Genomic DNA, 22,095 nt, shown 5'->3' on the forward strand with positions numbered 1-22,095 from the left:
TAACGTAGAATGCATAATTGGAGCTATAGCTTTCATCTAAGGGTATATAAAATTAATAAGAAAGAATAGCCAACAAAAAATCATCAGTAATGTTACAGTTTTTATGGGACTGGTGGAGTTAATCGATTTGGCAACTTTAAAAAGTAATAAAGTTAAATTTAGTCTTTACATTTTTAATTTTTTTATTACAATTACAGAAAAAGTTAGTTATTATACATTTTTATCACAGCTTTATCATAAAAATGAATGTTGGCAGTTCGGTTATAATATAATTTTTGTAATTAATTCATAGCAGCTTTATGTTAGCGGCATTATTCTTTGGGATGATTCAGCAATATTATAAATAATGTCTTCTTCATCAGCTGTATGCGAGGATTCGTCATTTCGATTTGTTGGCAAGTTCTTATAGTAATTGTATCAAGTAACAAGAGGAATGAATTTTAGCAGGTCCATCATGTCTCTCCATTTTTCCTTTGTCACAGTTCTACCTTTAGGATATAATAAAAGCTGATCTATATTTTTCAAACTTTGCGGTCTACCCACTTAAGATTTTCTTATATTAATGGCTTGAAATTTTGTATCTTCATTATAGTCACATTTTATTGGATGAGATAGGGTTTGGACCTTTCTAACTTTATCCAGCGTATTTTAAGCCAATTTACTGGAAGCCCTGTGACGGTGACTTGATACAACCTCTTAAGAAAATATTGCGAAATAATTTTTTGATTGCAATTTTGACGGCATCTGCATTGTATATCGACAAATGTTTTTACAGGTATTAATTTTCCTCCCCTATTTCTGTATGCCAAACCTTTTATCCTGTTATGCTTTTGTAAATTTCGTATCCATTTAACAGGATTAAGACTTCTTTTCCTCCCAATCAATGTGTTTGTTGGGTATGTACTGTTGCAATCCGATGAATCCGAGGAAAACGATAAACGTCTTCTTGGACCAGACTTTCTGTTGATAAATCGTATTGAAGAATCATCACTGCCTTCATCACTCGTCTCGATTATAACGGTATAATATTTATTTCTTTAAAAACAATCTGGGAGTAATGTTGAAAAGACTACGAAGTACACAGTAACATTCAGCGTGCGAGATCACTGCTATACTAACTACCGTTTGCATTGTGCTTCTATTTATCTGTTTACCGAAGCGATTTTGTTACGAATATTATTGAGAGGAAGAGAGACATCTTCGGCTGTTTAAAAACAAATAAGCGTCGATGTACGGCCAGAACAGATACAGCGTTACTGAAACGATTTACATTAGAGTATGGAGTTAGTCGAAATGGCTTCTGAAATAAATTACTTATTATTCTATGGCCAAAAAAATTTGCTATTTAACGGTGCTAATCTTTATTATTCAGGAAAGTTATTATAAATATAAAAAGTTATGACTATACCAAGGGCTTTGATATTTAAATTTTAGATTTTTCAAAAAGTGGAGTTAATCGATGTGTGTATTGAGTGGCTCATATGTTATTCGAAATCTAATTGAGAGACTATTACTTCAAGCATACTTCTAAAACATCAATGACGGTAAATAATTTGTATACAATGAATAACAATTTATTCTCTATCCCATTAAATGAACTAGATAAATGGTAAATAGAAATAGTTCATTTTATTGCATTTCTAAATACTAATTAGAGAGAAGTTTAATCTATATGAACAAGAATGTAATATAATCTCACAAATAACTAAGATATGTAAGATGTCAGAAAATACTAATAAAATTTGATATTAAACAAAATAGTAAGTATAGTCAAGCTATAAGGAATAAATTCGTTATTACGTAAACCGGCGACTTTCAGAAAAATCCTGGAGCCCGTCGATTTTTATTTTTAAACAGGCTATTTGTGAGGATACCTTTTGATTTTTGACGTCACCCATATGAGCGCGATGACGTCATCGCTAAAATCTTTGAATAGAAATGTGGGTGTTACAATTCATTATGTATTTGTATTTGTCTGAAAAATTAGGAAACTCCTATTATTAGAATAAATTTTAGCACTCAATAAATACAACGAAAAATTAACTAAGTGCTCCAATTGTTTACCTCTATAAGTTCCGGAATTATCTGTGCAACCTCAATCCGTATCCTTTCTTTGAGCTCAATGATGTTTTGTGGTCTATATTAGTTCACTTTACTCTTCAAGTATCACCATAAAAAGAAATCAAGAGGAGTCAAATCAGGTGACCTAGGTGGCCATTCTATTGATCCTCTTCGAACTATCTACCGATTTGGAAAGTCGTTGTTCAGGTAGCTGCGCATCAAGACAGCATTGTGTGGAGGCCAAAAATCATTTCTGTTTGGAAATAATCGATTTAATTCTGGAATCAAGAAGTTTTCAAAAAATTCTAAATATCAAGGAACTGTCAAATTTTCTTCGGTAGCTTGGTACCTAGTTAGATCAAAATAGACTACAAAATATCAATGAGCTCAAAGAAAGGATAGGTATTGAGGGTGCATGAATAATTGTGGAAGTTATAGAGAAGGTTCGATGAGAGTTCACGGCACGTATTTCTCATTGAATTACAGCTGAAGTTAACAATTTGAGCACTCATTAGGGTTTCGTTGTATTTATTGGAAAATATTTATTGTAATAATAAGTGAATTTATCACTTTTTTTGATAAATCCAAACATCAATTACTCAGACATTCAAATAATATATTATAAAACCCACACTTGCATTTGAAAATTTTAGCGATGACGTCAAAAATAAAAAGGTATCCTTACGAATAGCCTTTTTAAAAATCGACGGGTTTCAGGATTTGCAACAAAGTGTATATTTCATAGCTTCTTCAATAAACAAGAGACATGCGTTTAATTTGTGAAGGGATAAAAATAATCAAAATAACTCTAAGTATGAAAACAAGACTTTTGAAAGTAATGATGTTTAATAGAAATACACGTTAGCATGTTTACGAAATATGGTAATAGAAACCAAAGAAATTTATATATTTAGGATTTAAAATACTTTCAAATTGTGAAAGTGGTTTGAAAAATAGTGTTTCTGATTTTTGTTAATTTTTAGGACACTGTTTTCTACTTTTAGAATTTTCAATGTTTTCAAAACATAAAATTGACAATTAATTTTATTCGAAATAATGACTGTATACGGGGATATTCCTGTGATATTTCACTTTTTTTCGTGTAAAGATATTTCGAAGTTTGATAGAATAGTGGCATCAAAATCAACGGAGAAGCAATCAAGAACACTAGATATGCAGAGGACAAAGTAATTATAGCAAACAATAAAGTACAAAATATTATACAAAAAATATACGCAGCAAGTGAAGAATATCGACTCTCCTTGAATATATCAAAGACAAAAAATTATTAGCAAAAATCAATAAACGGTCAAGACATACATCGGATAGAAACGTACACATATCTATATACCACAATAAAGGCTCGAGCTGCATTTAACGACATGAAGAAACTGTATACCAACAAAGATATTTCTTTACAACTAAAATTAAGACTAGTCAAGTGCTACATACTTTCTGTTTTGTTCTATGGTGTAGAGACTTGCACCACAAGACTATTTTAAAAAGACTGGAATCTTTCGAAATATGGACATATTGGCGTATGTTGAGAATATCACATCACCAACATGGAAGTTGGAAATGTAAAGATTGAGAAAAGAGAAGTGAGGCGTCTTTACAGTAAACCAACCAAAACTGGAGTATTTTGGCCACATAATAAGATATGACAAATACCATTTTTTGCATTTGATTGTCAAAGGAAAAGTGGATTGTAATAGGGGACCAGGGAGAAGACAGCATTCACGGTTGCACAACCTACGCCATTAGTTTGGAGTGTCATCGGTTGATCTGTTTAGAAACGTAGTAAGCATGATATAGCCCTGTTAATAGCCAACATTCGCAACGGGTAAGGCAATGAAAGAAGAAGAAAGTGAAACGTCGCCTAACTATATTCTATATATACAATACACTGTCGTGTTCACCTGCGTTGATTGCACAATAATGTTGGTATGGTCGTGAGCAATAGCTTGTAATTTCAATTAAGTGATAAGACTTAGCTGAAAACTGTAGACAGGTTGACTGATAGAGTTACGCAAAATTCATAAAAATGACACTTTAATTGAATGTAATTAAGGAATCCCGTCTCGCTGTATCTCTCGGTAGCGGTATCCCGCAGGGATCAACGTTGTGTGTTGTTGCGTTATCCGTGTTGGATTTGCAGGACTCGATTTAAATTTTCCGAATTTGACAACAAAACACAAATGCCTTTCACAGCACCGCATCTATTACTGACTCGTGCCAAATCGGTTCGAACGTGGAGGCAATACCCCTGATTTGTTCATTTGCATGAAATATATCCGATGTCAATATATTCCGAAAAAGTAACCGATTGTGACGAAGGTCAAATTTCGCTGTTTCTAGTGCCAGAACCTCGGATAGTTTATTATTTAGTACTATTTCTAAGCCCTTTGATGAAACTAGTTCCCTAAGAAAATGAGAATCAAACTATATTTTCTATCGAGACTAAATTTTCGATGTGAGAATGAGTATGTCAAAGGTAGCTTAAGGTGGTGTACCGTTTACAATCGATAATTGCCAACGATTTGACTCTGAGAGCTAAAAATTGCCTTCTCTTTTGAAGGTACAATACAAAGTAAACTAATGGCCTTTTTAGACTCGACAACAAGACCTTGGGGCCTTAAAATAATCTAAATGGCGATTCGCAACATTTGACGAGGTATCGTCCTTAAAAGTCGACCCTACTTAAATCTGGATCTTAACATTTCTATCGAGAACTAGACAATGAGCTCGATTTAAAAAGTGACTCTGACAATAGTGACAGAGAAGATGACAAACGACGCTACCTCTTTTCTGTAGATTTACAACAATATTTTAGGCAAAAAATGTTCAATAAAATATAAACAAACATAAATAACTATATATTTATTTCAGGACACTCATTTAGAAAGTAAGACAGATTGTCAAAATCTCTATGAGGAATGAACTGCTACAAAAACAGAGAATTACAGCTAGTCAAAAATTGTAAAACACGGTGGAACAGCCTTGTAGCTATGATTTTGAGATTTATCCGCTTTTATTTGAATTTATCTAAAGGTTCATATTCAAAGCTCTCTTGGTCTTGAATAACATATTTATTATTATCAAACGAGAGCGAATATAATACTTTGGTTGATATTAAATGTGCTTGCAATACTAGCCACTACTTAAAACACATTGGAATTCATGCTAAGTTGAGTATAAAGTCAAAACTCCTATTGAGTGAAGAACTGGTAAGATGTAACGTCGTTCTTTAATAATTAGCGTATTTTTAATCCCAGGTAAACATCTGACACAGCAGTGTCTACAAATGGTGAAAAAGACACTCATGCAACAGAAATAAAGAGTTCTATTGATAAGCTTTAGAAGATCAATGACAATAGAAACCCTTTTTTAATGAATATGAAGAGAATAATGTATCCTAATCTCTCTTCTGAAAATAAGAAGCACACCATCAACTACGAATTTTGGGGAGGAATTGAATTGCAACTTTCGTATTACATGAATATCAGTATAAGAAATTTCTTCTATTCCTGTCTAAGCCAGAGCATCACGAGATCAGTCGCGTATAACTATGAAGTCTATCAACTTCATCAAGAGTCGAAGCCCAGATAATATCAACAATAGAATACGATGAAATTAAATAGATGACACATTATACTTCATCATTCCTCCGAAAAATCAATATAAAATGTAAATTACAAACTATTATAACTGTTGTATTTTGCATTGTATCTGTATGCAATAAATAAAGAAATAAAGGTATATTTAACATTTACTTTTATGAACAATTTAAGGGGATTACAAAGAATTTGTTAAATCAAGGTAATCCTTTTATTGAGATACGTTATATTGAAGTTGTACTGTATCTACCTGGTACTATACTTTGTTTTTAATCGAGTAAAAACGTTTTTCCTATTTAATAGACTGAGCACAACGAATATTATTTTCGTTTACTATACCGCAATTTCGCGGATCTGTCATTCTTCAAATAAGAATAACATAAATATTCATAAAATGCTTTAAAACTCAACATCAGCACATTCTACGTACATACCGAATTCAACGTTATTGTGCCAGTGAATGCAAGAGATAAAAGGTTTATCATGAAATATTAATAAAACACAACTTTTCATGAAACAAGCGATGAAGGGAACATTTTTTTATACAGTGTTACCAGGAGCACTGAGTATTAGTAAGCTATTGATTATAGTTTGGATCCTATATTTTAATTTTGTTCCAAATTGGTGAAATAAGTTTGAGATATATGCCAATCTTATTTCGGCCAAAGCAAGGTTAGTGAATGGAGAATATATTTTTCCGCCTACCTCAATTCAAAGTATACATTTCCTGACCTCATTGTAGGGAGCGAAGGGAGGAAAAGTAAAAGTGATGTGATGGAATAGATTTAATTATATTGACATTTACAAAAAATATGTATCGCTACGCCTTAAAACAGATCAGACACGTTTATTTTTGTGCTATAGGGCAGGAAAATGTATCAATCAAATGGTTGGAAAAAATACTGTTACTAATATTACTAAAAAAATGCGGAATGTTTGCCTAATGTCATAAATTATATCGGGCATAGTTTCAGAAGAACCTCGGCAAGGTTACTTGCTAATTCTGGGGGATACATTCTTGCTTTAAAGCAATACGGAGGTCTACGAATATTGCTGAAGGATATGTGCAGTAATCTTTTGAAACAAAGCGAAAAATTTCAAACCAAATTATGGAAGTCACTGAAGTTAATGAAATTGATTGTAATCAGCCAAGTACGAGTACATTCCGGGAGATAATAGCTAAATAATAATGTTGATTATGAAAAGATCACGAAAACCGCGTTGGCTCCAGCTTTCACTTCTATTGGTATTCAAATAAACACTGCTCAAAATTGTACGTTTAACGTAAGTATAATCACTCTACCACAAATTAAAAATATGTGGAATTTAAGAATGAAAATTACGTTCTTGTAAGTAATGTACCTACTTCTTAGTACAGTTGAACATCGTAAATCAGGACTTCTAAAACGCAGAATATCTAAAATCCGGACTGATTCGCTCGTATCGTAATTTTTAGCTTCTGTATTTGACACTAGATGGCGACACTATACATGACGATACCATGAAGAATATGTTTATAAAGTATTTTATCTTTTTATCATTATTATTATTTTATAAATGTATTTCACGCAATTTTATTAAATTTTATGCATACCTCTCCCTCTGTTTATGTGATGCGATATTATTTCTCGGAACCAATCCTTTCCCAGCGATTCCGGATTTTCGATGTTGTACTGTATTAGTTCTTTAATAAATTGTGTTTGTTATTTTTATAAATAAATAGGCGGAAAATACCAATGTATAACTTGGGAGTGTAAAACCTTTCCCTTCCTTGAATGAAATTTCATCCAGCAAAAGTAGCACTTTTCTCCCATGTTATACAAATAGCTCTTTCGAATTTAGTAGAGATAGCTGTAAGCCTTCATATTGATATGAATGAGTAACTAAAATTATCGTAATCGCATATTAGGTACTAGATAACTTCCTCTTAATAAGACATAAAAACTATAAGATATTTTCACCTGAATAGGCCTACGAGTATCCCATTGCATTCAGAGTGAAAAATTTCTTTGAAAGATAATTTCAACCAATATGAAATAAACATGGTTTACTAAAATATGTACATATTATGAATGTAAATTTGACTTCCTTGCATACTATTAAAGAAGCAAAGGACATAATTGATGTGTCATCATGTATGACGAGGTCAATTTAATAATGGTTAATCAACAACACATATATGAATTAAATCACAAATACATGTGCCAGTGACTAATGCTCTTAATAGTAAAGTGTCTGGTAGACAGACATTTTTTAAAAGTTTAATTGATGGCAATTATATATGCTCTCTATATGTTTGCTTTATTTGGGTTCATTAATTTTATTGAAAAACATCAACATTTGCAGCATAAATATATGTTTTAAGTCATTGAGAGGTTTATTATTGGGAACGTGGCAACGAAACACCAAAGTGGGCTAACTTTAATATATTTCCGGCTTTCGAATACTTATGTATTCATTGTCTGGGAAATAATTAAGATTTTTGGTGGTTTTAATTTTTTTCAATTACATAAGATTCAAAATTTAAAGGCATTCTTCATTTATATATATATATATAAATATATATATATATATATATATATATATATATATATATATATATATATATATATGTAGATCAAGAACGCCTTTGAATTTTTTTTTCAAATTTGGTGACCAATATGTTCCTAAATAAAGTAATATTTTGACAAAATAAACTTTGGAAAATTTTAACCAACCGCGCACTGTCAGGGTTATTTGTCACTTTAATTTTTTACGCCACCGAAGCAAATTCTTTTTTTAACCCTTTGAGTACGGAATTATTTGGAGACTTTTATGCATATGGAACGGATTTAATTTTTTGCTATATGGATTAATATGTATAGTGTGTATCCTTTTTTCAAAATTGGTTGTGCTACTTTTAGGACAACACTCTCAGACGCTGGTATATCAGTTCCCAGTATTTTATCTGTGCCAACATAGATTTTAAAACGAATACAATAACCTGACGAAGACTCGCAAAGTTTATAGATTTTTATTCCAAATCGCGCTCGTTTCGATGGATTGAATTGAATATAACTCAAACGTCCTTTGAACTTCATAAGAGATTTATCTAGTGATACTGCGCTCTCTGGAGTATAAAGATGATCGAATGTATTATTTAGATAATCAACTAAATTTCTGATTTTCCTAATTCTATCATTTTTATCCAACTTTTCGTTGTCTGTAAAATGAAGGAATTTTGAGATATCAAAAAATCTATCCCGTGGCATAGTGGCTGCAAAAATTGGAGTATTTATAATAGTTCTTTTTGACCAATATGAACCCAAATTAGATTTTTTTACTTGAGACATAATAATACATAATGTAATATATCCCTTCATTTCATCCAAAGTTACTGGAACCACTTTAGGTTTCGTTTATTTGCACCTTCTTTCGCAATTATTTGACTGAAAACACACTATAATAGGTTATCAATAATAAAGTAACAGATAATTTAATTCTTGACATATTTATAAAGGCAAATGTGAAATCCTTAAACCCAATTTATATATGAAAACCACACTTTCCAAATAAAATTATTTACCACCCCTTCCAAGCTGACAGGAATAATAACCCCCAGTAAAAATTTCAATTAAAAAAGGGTTACGTGTTTGGTTTAAAAGAATTTTCATTCTATAAGTAGCCAGCACTTTTTGATTGCAAGTGGTTACTATAGAAAAAATCATTCAAGGGTCTAAAGAATTGAGATATTAATATCAACTGAAGTATAACTCAAAATATAACAATCAAAATGACACCTGACATAAATATGGAGACTGTTTATTCTTGTTGCTATTAAGTTGTTATGAGTAATGTTGAATTTTTATAGGTTAGATTATGAATGACTAATTTTTTTTATCATCTTAATGAAGTTGATTGATGTGAGGTTAGGTAGTTGCTGATGAAGTTAAATTTTTTATAGAATTTGTTTTTTCAAAATCTAAGAGATTTGCACACATACATTAAGGTTATTTGAATCAGTTGTTTTTATTAGTAAAATGATCATTTTGAACAGTACTACTCATTTTCATTGTTGTATTTTGAGTCTCACGAATTTAATAATTTAAACCAAATTTCAACTTCTCTACAACTTACATATTTTTACATTATACCATATTTTCAGACCCTGGTGACGTATACATTAAGTATTCAATAGTGCACACTAGTATTTATTGTCACACTACAATCACTATCTAATCTACTAATTTAAACATTCTAAAAATTCAATGAATAAAGTGAGAAGTAAAGAATGTTGGATTCCCTTTTTGTACCTCTGGAAGTCACACACAAGTAAAGATATTCCTGATTATAAACTTATACAAATATTACCAGGAATTTTCATACATACATTCAGCTCATTGTGGTATACATTGTACCTACATTCAGACACAACCTTCAAAATGACAATACAGACACAGAGAGAAAACTAATCATATAACATAGACTTCAAGTGAAAGTTAGATATAGCGTATATTTTTGTTTAAATGTTGTGATGATCTATCAACCCTTGTAAAACAAATATTTATAAAAATAGGTTATTCATTTTAAAAAAATTATTACAACATTTTTTTGTCTAGTTTGCATCATTAAATATATAGGTTTTATGATAATTAAGACTAAGTAACTCATGAAAATCATAAGGTTGTGTGAATGGAATTGGTTTATTTTAAATTACTTTAAAAAATTATAATACATACCTATTTATTTAATGCAGTCAAAATTATTTTGATTAAGTTTTTCACATAAAAACTGATGCATACAAATATTTATTTTTTAATGGTTCATAGATCATATCAACTATTGAAACAAGAATAGTACAAATGAGGTCTATGCTATATTATTAGTTCTCCCTTTGTCTCTACTGATGTTTATTGTCATTTTGAAGGTTGTTTTTAGTCGAATTTTTCAAGGAAAAATTAGACTATTACGGTAGGCATGACTAAAAGAAAAATGAGGGGCACATCATTTTTCCCATGTTTTGAGACCTCCTGAACACGATTATGATGGTATTTCGAATGTCTGTAGTTTATATATGTATATATCTGTTTAAGCTACAATTCTTATTTTCGTCTCTCGAGCAATTGCTATGGGTTAGATTTGGTTCAAAATTAGCATACATGGCTTTTTTGGCAGCGGATTGATGTTATTAGAGTTTGGTTGAAAACAAATGAATATTTCGAGGGGTCGCAGTGCAAAAAAGTGGTTTTTGACCTTTGCTCACCTCTGCAGGTCAAACGAAAAGCGACTGAAAAATGAAATTTCACATGTAGGTTCAATTAGTTGCGAGATGATTTCCTGTCTAAGGTCGAAACTTTCCATCTCCACCCCTCTCTATTTTATGGTCATTTTTGTTATATTTTCTTATTTTTTGGCCAGAAAAAGTTTAACTAGAGGGTTCGAACTTCACATGCAAGTAGGGGTGATGTTGAAGAATTGTCTTTCTCAAGTTCAAAGTTTTCTTCTTCAGTTCTTCTAGCACAAAACGCCCGAAATCATTTTGATGGTTGTATTTGTTGAACTGGACTGCCTCCTATTTAATGAATAATACGAGTATGATCGTTTCTAGGGTGATTTTTTTTACTTCCCATTTTCGAAATTCCTTCTCATTATGACAATTTTTTCTTTGTTGTCAATTGGAATTGAAGAGGGTTCGAGACCACCGGTTCTATTAAAATTATGAATTTTCATTCGAGAGTGTTAACTTGTGAAATGAAAAGTTATTGAGGAATAGCAAATTTTCCATATAAAGAAATAAGATTGAGAATTTATATCATTTCCAAGAAATTCATTTTATGGAAAGATTTGTTTGTGAATTAGTTAAATTCTTCATTCGATGAAAAATTCGACTTTTGTTTTATAGAAAATTTTGAGGCATTAAGAATTGTATACTTGTAAACAATACCTACAAAACATTTTACCAATCATTTAAAAATATCAAAGCAATTACCATTTCAACAAATTAATACAAAGAGAAATAATAAACTAAGTTCTTAGTTCAAGAGGTTGGATACATTATAATTTTGCAAAATGAAGCATGTAAATGAGGAAAATATCATTTGTGATATTGTTTCCATTGAAAATGGTACCAAAATTGGACAGCATCCAAGAAATTTGAATGCAGGCTTTTTTGTCATTGATCATGTTTTAGAGTCAGTCCTTGATATTGATATGCGGAATTACTACAACGAAGGTAATAATTTAAATCAAATGAGGGATGTTAAATGAAAAAAATAAATTTAAAGCAAGTATCCAGTGCAAAACAGGTAGCAAAAGAAGAGATAATTGAGCGATATTGAGTGATATTGAGAGATAATTAGGCGTATATATTTATCTGATGAGAATTATCTACACAATCAGCTAGTAAATTTTTCAAAAATTTTGAAGTCTTGTCTATTTTTTTTATTTTTATTTACAATGTACTGTTGACTATTTAGGAATATTGTACTTTTTATTTATATTTAGCCACTTTTAAATAGTACTGCTGCAAAATATTGAAATGAAGTTAATATAAACTACAAATTTTATATTTTTTATACACATTTTTGTTCTGTTTCATTGGATGTTGATAGCTATATTGATACACTTTTATATGTTATCAATTATTACCTATATGTATAATTCTATTTTTAGGGTACTGGTGTCAGGTCTTCAAATATAAAGTAAACAATTAAAAAGTCAATCAAGAATGACCACTTCATTAAATATAATATATCGACAGCATAATTTGCAAATTTCATAACTCCATAGCATCAAATTTTACAGTAGACACAAAACTTATCAAGAAAAAAAATTTAATGAAGACTTAAAATTTTGGGAAAATAATTGAAGAAAAACAGTACAAGTAAAATAACAGGGATTGCAGTTAGCTTCAAACAAAATAGGGGTCTGGACTTGCAAGGTTTTCTAATTAGATTTTTAAATTGTACCAAATATTTTGAGCCTCCACGCTACTCAATTTGATGATATTCAATCCTTACAAAGTAGAAAAACAACTTATATTAATTTTGTTTGTAGGAAGATTTAGTCAAAAAATACTAGAGAATTTAATAATCTATAAATTTGTTGTTACATATTACATGTTGTTAGTTGTTACATATTAGTTAAATTATATCTACAATCTTACCTGTTACCAAAGTTTGTCCTCCAAAAATCAGCAGCATCAGACTTAGTAATCCTAAATAAGTCACCTGCAAACACACCGTTTGGAAATAGAGCTTTTAGTTCACTTAACATATGACTAAACACTAAACTAAGTTTTGTTAAATTTCTTCGGTAATGAGAGTTCTCATCAAACATTTTTTCTTTGCCTTCCTTAAAGAGTTTAATTGCTTGCTTACACTTTCTCATTAGATTAATAATAAATATACTAAAATGTTCAATTGAATGTAAAGCTTGCAAATTATCCTCGTATTTTGAATAGATTAGCCTTAGCCTTTGGTACGTATCCGGAAGAATATCCAAAATAAAAGGGGGTGAATTTTTGAGGTTCATCTTTTGATGTTGACACAGTTTGACTACTTTATCCATGAGTTTCCATGTTTTATCGAGAGTTCGTTTGTCTGTAGCATATTTGGGATGCGTTACTACGTCAGAGAAGGCCCCTTGGAGCTTCGAAAATATATTTGAAAAGTTTTTGTGTTGAACAGGACGATTACGACCTGCCATTTTGTGGAGCGTTTTAATCTAAACTATAAAGAACAGAAAGCGCTATCAAATATTTACGAAATTTACATTATTTTCAGTCAACTTCTACACTAAACATCACGTTATTGCTACACAAACTTCAACATTGAATGAAATTTTATTACTCGATAATACGGTTGTCATTTTCTGGCAGGCTATGAATGAAAATGAAGTTTCAGTCAGTAAGAAATCCAATCTCTCGATTGTCAATTGTACAATCGATGCTGACATGTACAGCAATCGATAATTATACTATATTTTGAGAAATATAGTTTCATTAACTAATTATTCACCGAAAATAGCAAGCAACTATTAACAACAAATGATATTGAAACTAATTGAATGAGAGAAAGCAAATATCATTCAATATCTCGCTGGAAGATTTAGATGTGAATGTTTATGTTCACAAAAAATCGAATGTGGTCGATTTTAACTGTTAAGTTTTATTTGAATTATATGAATTCCGGCAAAGGGAAAATAGACAATGTTCGACTACTCCGATTAAATCCAATTTCTGTTTGAACGAAAAACAATGTCTTCTCTTGATATCAAGTTTTTAAAAAGTTCTCAGGAGTTTACAATTACTCATGTAGGTATATTCTTCATTGTCTATAGGCAACCAATTTAACGGAACAACTAAAAACCAAAACAATATTTTCTAGTTATGCAACTATGCTGACACATTGAGAGCTCTATTATACATAATCCTACGTTTTAAGAGTTTAAAGTAAAATCAAATGTGTAATTATAAATAGGATATTTTAGATCATTCGAACTTGAATTAATACATTGGATATTAAATAATATCGAATAGTAAATAAATAAAATAATTAAATTTAATAAAAAATACAGATAAGTTTCCACTAAAAACTTTTACCCAAATATATTATAGGGAAAACATGGAATGAATTGGATTAACAATGTACAGCACTATGTGTCATTGTATCTAGTTATCAGATACTCCCCTGAAAGGTTTTTAATTCTCAATGTTGTTTATATTTCCGGCTATTGATTGTCAAATAAGTTGAAGTGTTTTCAATTCTCCTCCGAATTCCAGGTTTTATCATAATACCAAAAAAATTCCTTATTCCTGCAGAATTAAATTTTTCCTACAACAGGATCATCCTTAAACAAATTATATCCGGCATCAAATTCCTCTATTACCTAAACGGTTTTCTTTTCATAAATTTCCAACAACAGCAGCATTACCCATAGGTAATAGAAAAAGAAGCTTTCGTAAGAGGAAAAACTTACATTATCTATAGGTGAAAGAGAACGCTTAATTTTAAATTAACTATACATGCTCATTCAGTGCGCGTCATACGTTGGGGTAGATCAGGGGTTTGGATTTCAACAATCCGTTGATGACATTTATTATATTTACACGTTTATTCGCAAAATAAATTATTTACTATTATACATAACCTGTCTTTTCGATAAAATCAGTAAATCATTTTATTGAAATTTCTATGATAATTGATCGGTTTAAATATGCGAGAATTAATTTGAAAATGGCCATGTTAAGAAAATTAGGGTTTTTGATGGTAACACTGAGCCAGCAGTTATGAGAAGGAAGCTGAGAATGAAAAATAAATTATAAGTATTTGATTTTAGTTTTCATTATAACACATATAATAAATCTCATTAGACATGAAAAAAAAAAAATGAAATTGTGATAAAAAGCTGTTAGTTGTTGATAAAATTTTTGTCATCTTTGTGGTACTGAATACACTGTTTACACCACCACTACACCAGAACTCACAATTACACTAACGCCCGTTTCGATAACCAAGGTATCATCTTCAAAGACTAAAAAAAATTACTCTGATACCTTTCAATCCTGTTTATACAAAAGAATTGGAAGGGATATTAAACAGAGTAGGTTTTAAATTGGTTTATAAATCCAACAATACATTAAAACAATTTTTGGGCAATTTAAGGATAAAATATCCAATTTGGAAAATTGTTATATATCAAATTAGCTGTGGTGCACATAGCTTAAAATATGGACGGACCGGAAAATCGAGTATTGCTGATCACGCTGATAGTCATATCATATTAATAATGTAAAATTGTTAAAAAATGTATCCAATAAATTGTCGGATGCATTTGACAATATTGAAGCTGCTGAATGTGAGAGTAGCTTAAACAGGGACAAATGACCAGTTCCTTACAGCCCACTCTATAGTTTACTAGTCAAAGAATAAATGTAGAGATTCCCGCCAATGAGTTTTTCCCGCTGGAATTAATTTTCGCGGGAGAAGATTTATCGTTGGGAAAATTATGTGTAAAATAGGTAAGTCAAGTCATTAGGTTTTAGTTTAGTGAAGATGATAATTTGGTTATCGAAACGCGTCTCACCAACGGTTCCAGAAATTCCAACTTAACCATTTTAGTACTTTACATTTGTTCACACCCATTATAATATATGTGTTACTACCAAATAAATTGGAAACTCCTTTAATGAAGATGAAAAAATCTATTTCCAGGTTCTCATACAACAAAACAATGCTAAACCACATACTGAGCAAGTTGGTGGTATCAATATCCTACTACATCCAGTATTTAGTCCGGACCTTGCACCGTCAGATCACTATATATCCAGAACCATGGTGAAATTATTGCGAAAAGTTCTAAATGCAAAATGTTGTGCGACAATTTTTTGCATCTAACCTAACGAATGGTTTTATCAAGGGTTCAAAAAGTTTGCTGACATTGGGTTACAGCCATAGAATACGATACCTCGAATATTAGGCTTCCTTTTTGTATGCTTATTTAATATACAAAGTGAACATTGGAAACCGGCATTATTTATGATTTACTCTTGCTCAGGAGCTCCAAACCAAGAGGGCATGCCTCCCAAGGGCGTAGAGAGATGACAAGGGGGACGGAAAGCGTTTGTAATTTCTTTTTTTATACCACTGAGGTGGCAAATAGGTAAGAATAAACAAAAAACCATGTGTGCAATTCACACGTGGTAGAAGTGAAACCTTTAAAAATAGATAATGAAACGAATGTAAAATTTCTGGAAGAGGATAATTGTGTCGTTTCTTTGTTCCTATGGCCACTTTCCAGCTCCATCATCAGATCAGTAGCATGATGATAAGTCATCATAATATTGCAGTCTAACGCGATTTACACATACAAAACACCACGGTTGTTGTGATGCCTTTATTCAAGCTTTGGACTACGCACAAATGTATTAACACACTGTTGGTTTTTCGTTTCATCGATTTTCAAATCACAACGATATTAAAGAAGTTTTCATTTTAAAAAATGAACAAATAACATTTCAATGCAATGTTTGATTTTCATTTACACGCATACAATTAATGAAATTAAACATCTTGTCTATTCAATTTTTCTCTCAACCACTGTTTTAAAACCCGACGTCGTCAATCGCAGTTTATACATATATGTACAAGTTTCGACAACACTCGCTCCGCTTAACTTAACATTTATCACTTAGAAAATAGTTGTGTGCCTACCGGACTTGCATGAGCAACTGTAAAATTCATTTCCGCAAACTTGCGACAAATTTGACGTATCACTGTACATTTTTTGTTGAAAAATCAGTTTGAGTGTGCAAAATTATTGTATTAAAAGGTAAGTTTGTGTTTATAAAATTCAGTCACTATTTTTATTTGGACAATATCGACGTTTTACGTTTCATTTAGACTGTCGGTCACATTATTGTAATTACAGCACTGGAGTTATCCATCTCGTTCATAGAAATAGAAAAAAGAAAATGAGTGTTAACTTGTGCAAAGGCTCCGCATATCGCTGTAGGAAAGTTGGCTATATTCTTTTCATATTATACAAAGGTTAACAAACATATATAGGGACATCAGTGCAAGAAAGTCCAGTTTGAAGAAACATGTAAAAGATGGGCTGAGGAAGGTGATAACATAGTTTATTAAAAAGGTAGAAAGATGGAAAGATGAAATTAAATGTTTCAGTTAAATACAAAATTTGTCCTCCAACATTATTTGCGTTTTCATTATCTCAAACTATTGAAAAGTGAGCTATGCATTGAGAAATACTTCTCATTGTAATTTTGGTGATTCTTCATTCTAAACAGCTCATACAGAGAAACGCAGTAAGCTTGTTCATTGTAGATAGAACATAAAGAGAAACACAGTAAGATTTTTCGCCCATTCCTGCTCATAATAGTTTTAGGCAGACAAACGTAATTTAGGATTATTTAGAAAGAAATATTCATGTTCGTGATATTCTGTAGGAACTGAATGAAGCCTGTGTGTGACGAAAAAATATAAAAAAATGATCTACTGGCTTTAGTCAAATCTTTAATAGTTATTGTGTTAACACGACTCAACAAAAAAAATTTCGTTCTTTGTCATAAATTTTATTTTATGTTTTTTCTTTCAATTATACACAAAAACGAAAAGAAAATACCTTTTTTTATATAAAGTTTGCTGTTGTGATACTTACAGAAATAATTCTCATTTCATTTAGTTATAAAATATTTAAAAATACTTCCAGATCAGAGTAGGGTTTTTACATTCACGCCGTGCCTCCAGATGGCACGCGAGTGATAAATAACGATCAGATGTTTTGTACATGTCTAGAAAATGTAAAATCACATTGCGGAAGTATAAATATGATGCTGATGCATTTTGTTTTATGTGTGGTAAGTTTATTGAAGTTCGAGACAAAAAATATGAACTAAAGTCATTTCACGTTCCCTGTGAAGCCTACGAAGCATATTTTGACTGTTCTGTTCGGAATCAAGACAAGCCTTGGGATCCACATGTTGTTTGTAGTGATTATAAAAGATGTTTGGAAGGTGAGCCATTTTTAATATATTATTAAATCAAATCTTATAGACATATTAATTGTTATTTCTTTATTTCAGATTGGTATTGAGGTGAGAAAAGGTCTATGAAATTTTTACCTACACCAGAACCACCAAAACACCATCTATACCTACAAAGATTTTAATGACTTGATCAGTGATATGAATTTGCCGAAAAATAAAGCAGAGCTTTTAGAATCTCGTTTAATACAGTAGAATTTACTCGCTGATGTTAATATCATAGATCAGCGACCTCGGCATAAAACGTTATCAAAGTTTTTTAAAAAAGAGGATGGACTTTTTTTTCTAACAACATAAAAGGTATGTTCGAAGAAATTGGCATACCTTGTATTCTTAGCGAATGGCGTTTATTCATTGACAGCTGTACAAAAAGCTTAAAAGCTGTTTTATCACACAACGGAAATGAATTCCCATCTCTTCCAATCGCTCATTCAGTACATTTAAAAGAAAATTATGGAAGAGTTAAAATTTGCTTAAATCAGTAAAGTTTCACAGGTATAACTGGCAGCTGATTGGACATAATCGGATTTTTGGACTACAGAGCGAATATACAAAGTAACCGTGATACTTGTGCTTATGGGATAAGAGCGGATGCTAAGCACTATATTCAACGGTCATGGACTGTAAGAACAGAATTTTGTCGGAAAACGTAAAATATGATTCGATTGTTGGAGCGGAAAAAGTGTTATTGCCGCCTCTGCACATTAATCTAGTGTTAATGAAAGAATTTGTTAGAAAATTCGATCAAACCTCAGTTTTTGGATACTTGAAAAAGGTTTTTCCTAAGTTATCAGAAGCAAAAGTTAAAGCTGAGGTTTTTGTTGGTCCGCAAATTAGATAAATTTTCGCCAACGAAGAATTTCCAGAGTTACTAAATCGTATCCAAAAGCGAGTTTAAACAGTTTTAAAGCAGTAGTTTCTGGATTTTTAGGAAACAGCAAAGCTGAAAAGTACGAAAAGTTAGCTGAAAATATGCTAAAACATTTTACGGACATGTGCTGCTGGATGTCATTGAACGTTCATATGCTCCATATCCATTTAGATAAATTAAAAAATAATATGGGAGCGAATTCAAAAGAGCAAGGAGAACGTTTTCATCTGGACATTATGAACTTCGAATAGCGTTATTGAAGCGAATACAATGAAAACATGATGAGAGACTATATCTGGGGTTTTTTGAGAGAAAGTACTTATCAACATAGAAAAAAATGTAAAAGTGTACACTTTTAAAGTATTTTTCACTTTTTAGGGAGCTATTTTGAGAGTAAAGGTTGACAGAAATTATAAATATATTTATTTGTGTGGTTTTATCTTCAATTAAACATTAAAACCACAAATTTTGAAAAATATTGTTTAATCGCTTTTCTAAATACAAAAGCAAACTGTTCTATGTTATATATATTTTTTTCTTGTAATTACGACCTATACTATCAAAATTTTATACATTGGAGTCACGTATAATTATTATTTTTTGTTTTATGTCAGTAAATTTTTCTAACCATATTGTAGATTCTTAGTTTACTTAAAATATCTTCGACTGTTTCGATGCAGCAAAATAAAAATCTTCATCTCGTTCAAGATACTGCATAATAATTTTCAAATCCAAGACATTCTTTCTCAAAACAACTATTTTTTTCTCAGCCGCATATAACTTTTCTCAACATTCTCTTATGAAACTCCACATGTTTCTCGATCTTTGTAGGAGATGATGCACTGACATCTATGGAATGATAATGTAGGTTTCTATAATCACATGCAAAATTGATAATTCTGGAACATTGGCTTGTTCTTGAATGAATATATATGTTTGTTCCATAGAAATATACTTATCTATGGCTGTGTATTGATGGAATGAATTTTTCTCTATCTGAACTACTGTCTGTATTTCCTTTTGTTTATACACTATCATCAATGCTAAATAATAAACATAAATAAGTAATAACTTTTGTAACCAATAATTGTAGCACAATCCTTTGGTTCTATATATTTTCTGCTTCTAAACGTTATGCTCCACGCTGATACAAACGTGGAAGTCTTATCGAGAGGCTATATAAAGCATATAAAGCTCATAATTGCTCTTACTCTGTTGACTTCCATGCCACATATCTGTGCTACACCCATTTTAACTGGTTAAAACGAAAAGTTTATGTTTTGCGGCGTTTTTATCTTGTGATTGAAGGTTATAGTAACGAATTTCGTTCTCTTCTCAATTTTTGAGTCTTACAGTGGCTAAAAATTGTAAATATTGGTCCAAATCTTATAAAATAAAGTTTTGTATGCATAATTATTTCGAATAGGCATACTACTAAAGATTCTTCATTTATTTGATATATGTATAGTTAATAGTTGGATGAAAAATAGAAATGATTGCGTAACGGATAAATTAAAGTTCAAGGATATCATGGATTTTTTGAAATTTCCTTTACGTTTAGGAGAGTTTTTAGTTTGTGGCACAAAAAAAGGGAAAGAGAAAGTGAAGACACTTATGTAGGAGAAAAAATCCGAGGCCCAGTTCTAAGAAAGCTAGATATGCTCCACTTCCTTGTGAAGACAAAAGATTTGATGGCTTCAATCATTGGCCATTTCATGAGAACCAAAAAAACTCCAACATGTGTCATCTCCAAACTTGTAAGGTTAGGAATAAAATGTGATAAGTGTAGGTTTTTTTGAGTTTAAACAAAGATTAAAACTGTTTTGTTAAATTTCACTGGAAATAATTTATATCAAATATATTAGTTAAGTACAAAATGTGAGTTGTGCTGGTAGTATGTTGACTCCCATATTACAGAATTGTGATAGTCCCTAAAATTCCCGAAATTGTCATTTTAAAAATATGAAAAAAATTGATCTTACTAATTAGCTCATAAACTGCTAGTAATAATAATTTTTAACTGAATATATAGAAAAATGAGTTTCAGAAGCGTAAGGGCTAACTAAATATAATGCTTCGTCAATTACTGACTTACTGGTAGATGGGACACATAAAATAGAGGATACGTACAGTTGGTATTTATGTTCACCGATGTCATATTATCGTCGACATTAGTGGCTGCTTCTTTGATATCTGCTCTAGTTCTATACAATTTCAATAATAGTTCAGCAATATAATTTCAAAGATGTTTTATTTGATATTTTAATGGAAATGTTCAAAACAAATAAGTTTATTTCTTGACCATTTTCAATTTCCGTCATCAATACTGAGTAAGTTTAACTTTTTGTTCTCCTATAGGAAACCTGAGCATAATATAGCGTTATATTATCCTGAATAATTACCCTATATAAATGCTTAACGTAAAAACTAATAGTCTTTTTTTTGACTTAAGAATTTCTTTACAGTTCTTTTATTGAGGAACAAGCTATGATAAAGCAAAAAATAAAAATAGTTTTCTATAGTCACTAGTCAAACAAATTAGGGTCAACATCATACAAATAATTTTCACCCACTTGAATTAAATCAGAACAGAGTCGGCTCAAACCACTTCTTCAATCACAATAGAAATATAATCAAAACAATTTCTACTAATAAACAGAATTAACTTACACAAAGCAGAGCGAACTAAAGGTATGAACAACGTGTCTGTCATAGAGCTGACTCAGAAATTTACCGCAGAATATGGCGGCGTTAGTGATGTCCCATTAAAATTGAATGCTCACTCATATAAGTTCATTCTACCTTTCTCTACTTCTATGATCACGTAACGATACTGTATGGCGATCCTAAATGAAATACAGCAGAACATCGTTAAGTTCGAACTACAGTACGTCACATTGTATCCCGTTCTCACCTCCCCCCTCATTGTGATCGGCTGAGCAACCAAACACTCCATCAATGCTGTCAAATTGATTTTTAGGTACCTATGTAATTTCCATTGACGT

General features: G+C 31.0%; 1 protein-coding gene across 1 annotated transcript in view; it reads right to left on the reverse strand.

The window, feature by feature from the left end:
• The window catches only part of LOC130452998 (E3 ubiquitin-protein ligase CBL-B), a 162,280-nt gene extending 148,729 nt beyond the window's left edge, over nucleotides 1-13,551 (reverse strand). The window contains exon 1 of the mRNA XM_056792566.1: nucleotides 12,823-13,551. Within this exon, the coding sequence (XP_056648544.1) occupies nucleotides 12,823-13,364 (542 nt within the window). The 5' untranslated portion in view covers nucleotides 13,365-13,551. The remainder of the gene's footprint in view (nucleotides 1-12,822) is intronic.
• Nucleotides 13,552-22,095: the final 8,544 nt, after the last annotated feature.

The sequence above is a fragment of the Diorhabda sublineata genome, chromosome 2 (assembly GCF_026230105.1).
Source record: "Diorhabda sublineata isolate icDioSubl1.1 chromosome 2, icDioSubl1.1, whole genome shotgun sequence".
Classification (NCBI taxonomy): Eukaryota; Metazoa; Arthropoda; class Insecta; order Coleoptera; family Chrysomelidae; genus Diorhabda; species Diorhabda sublineata.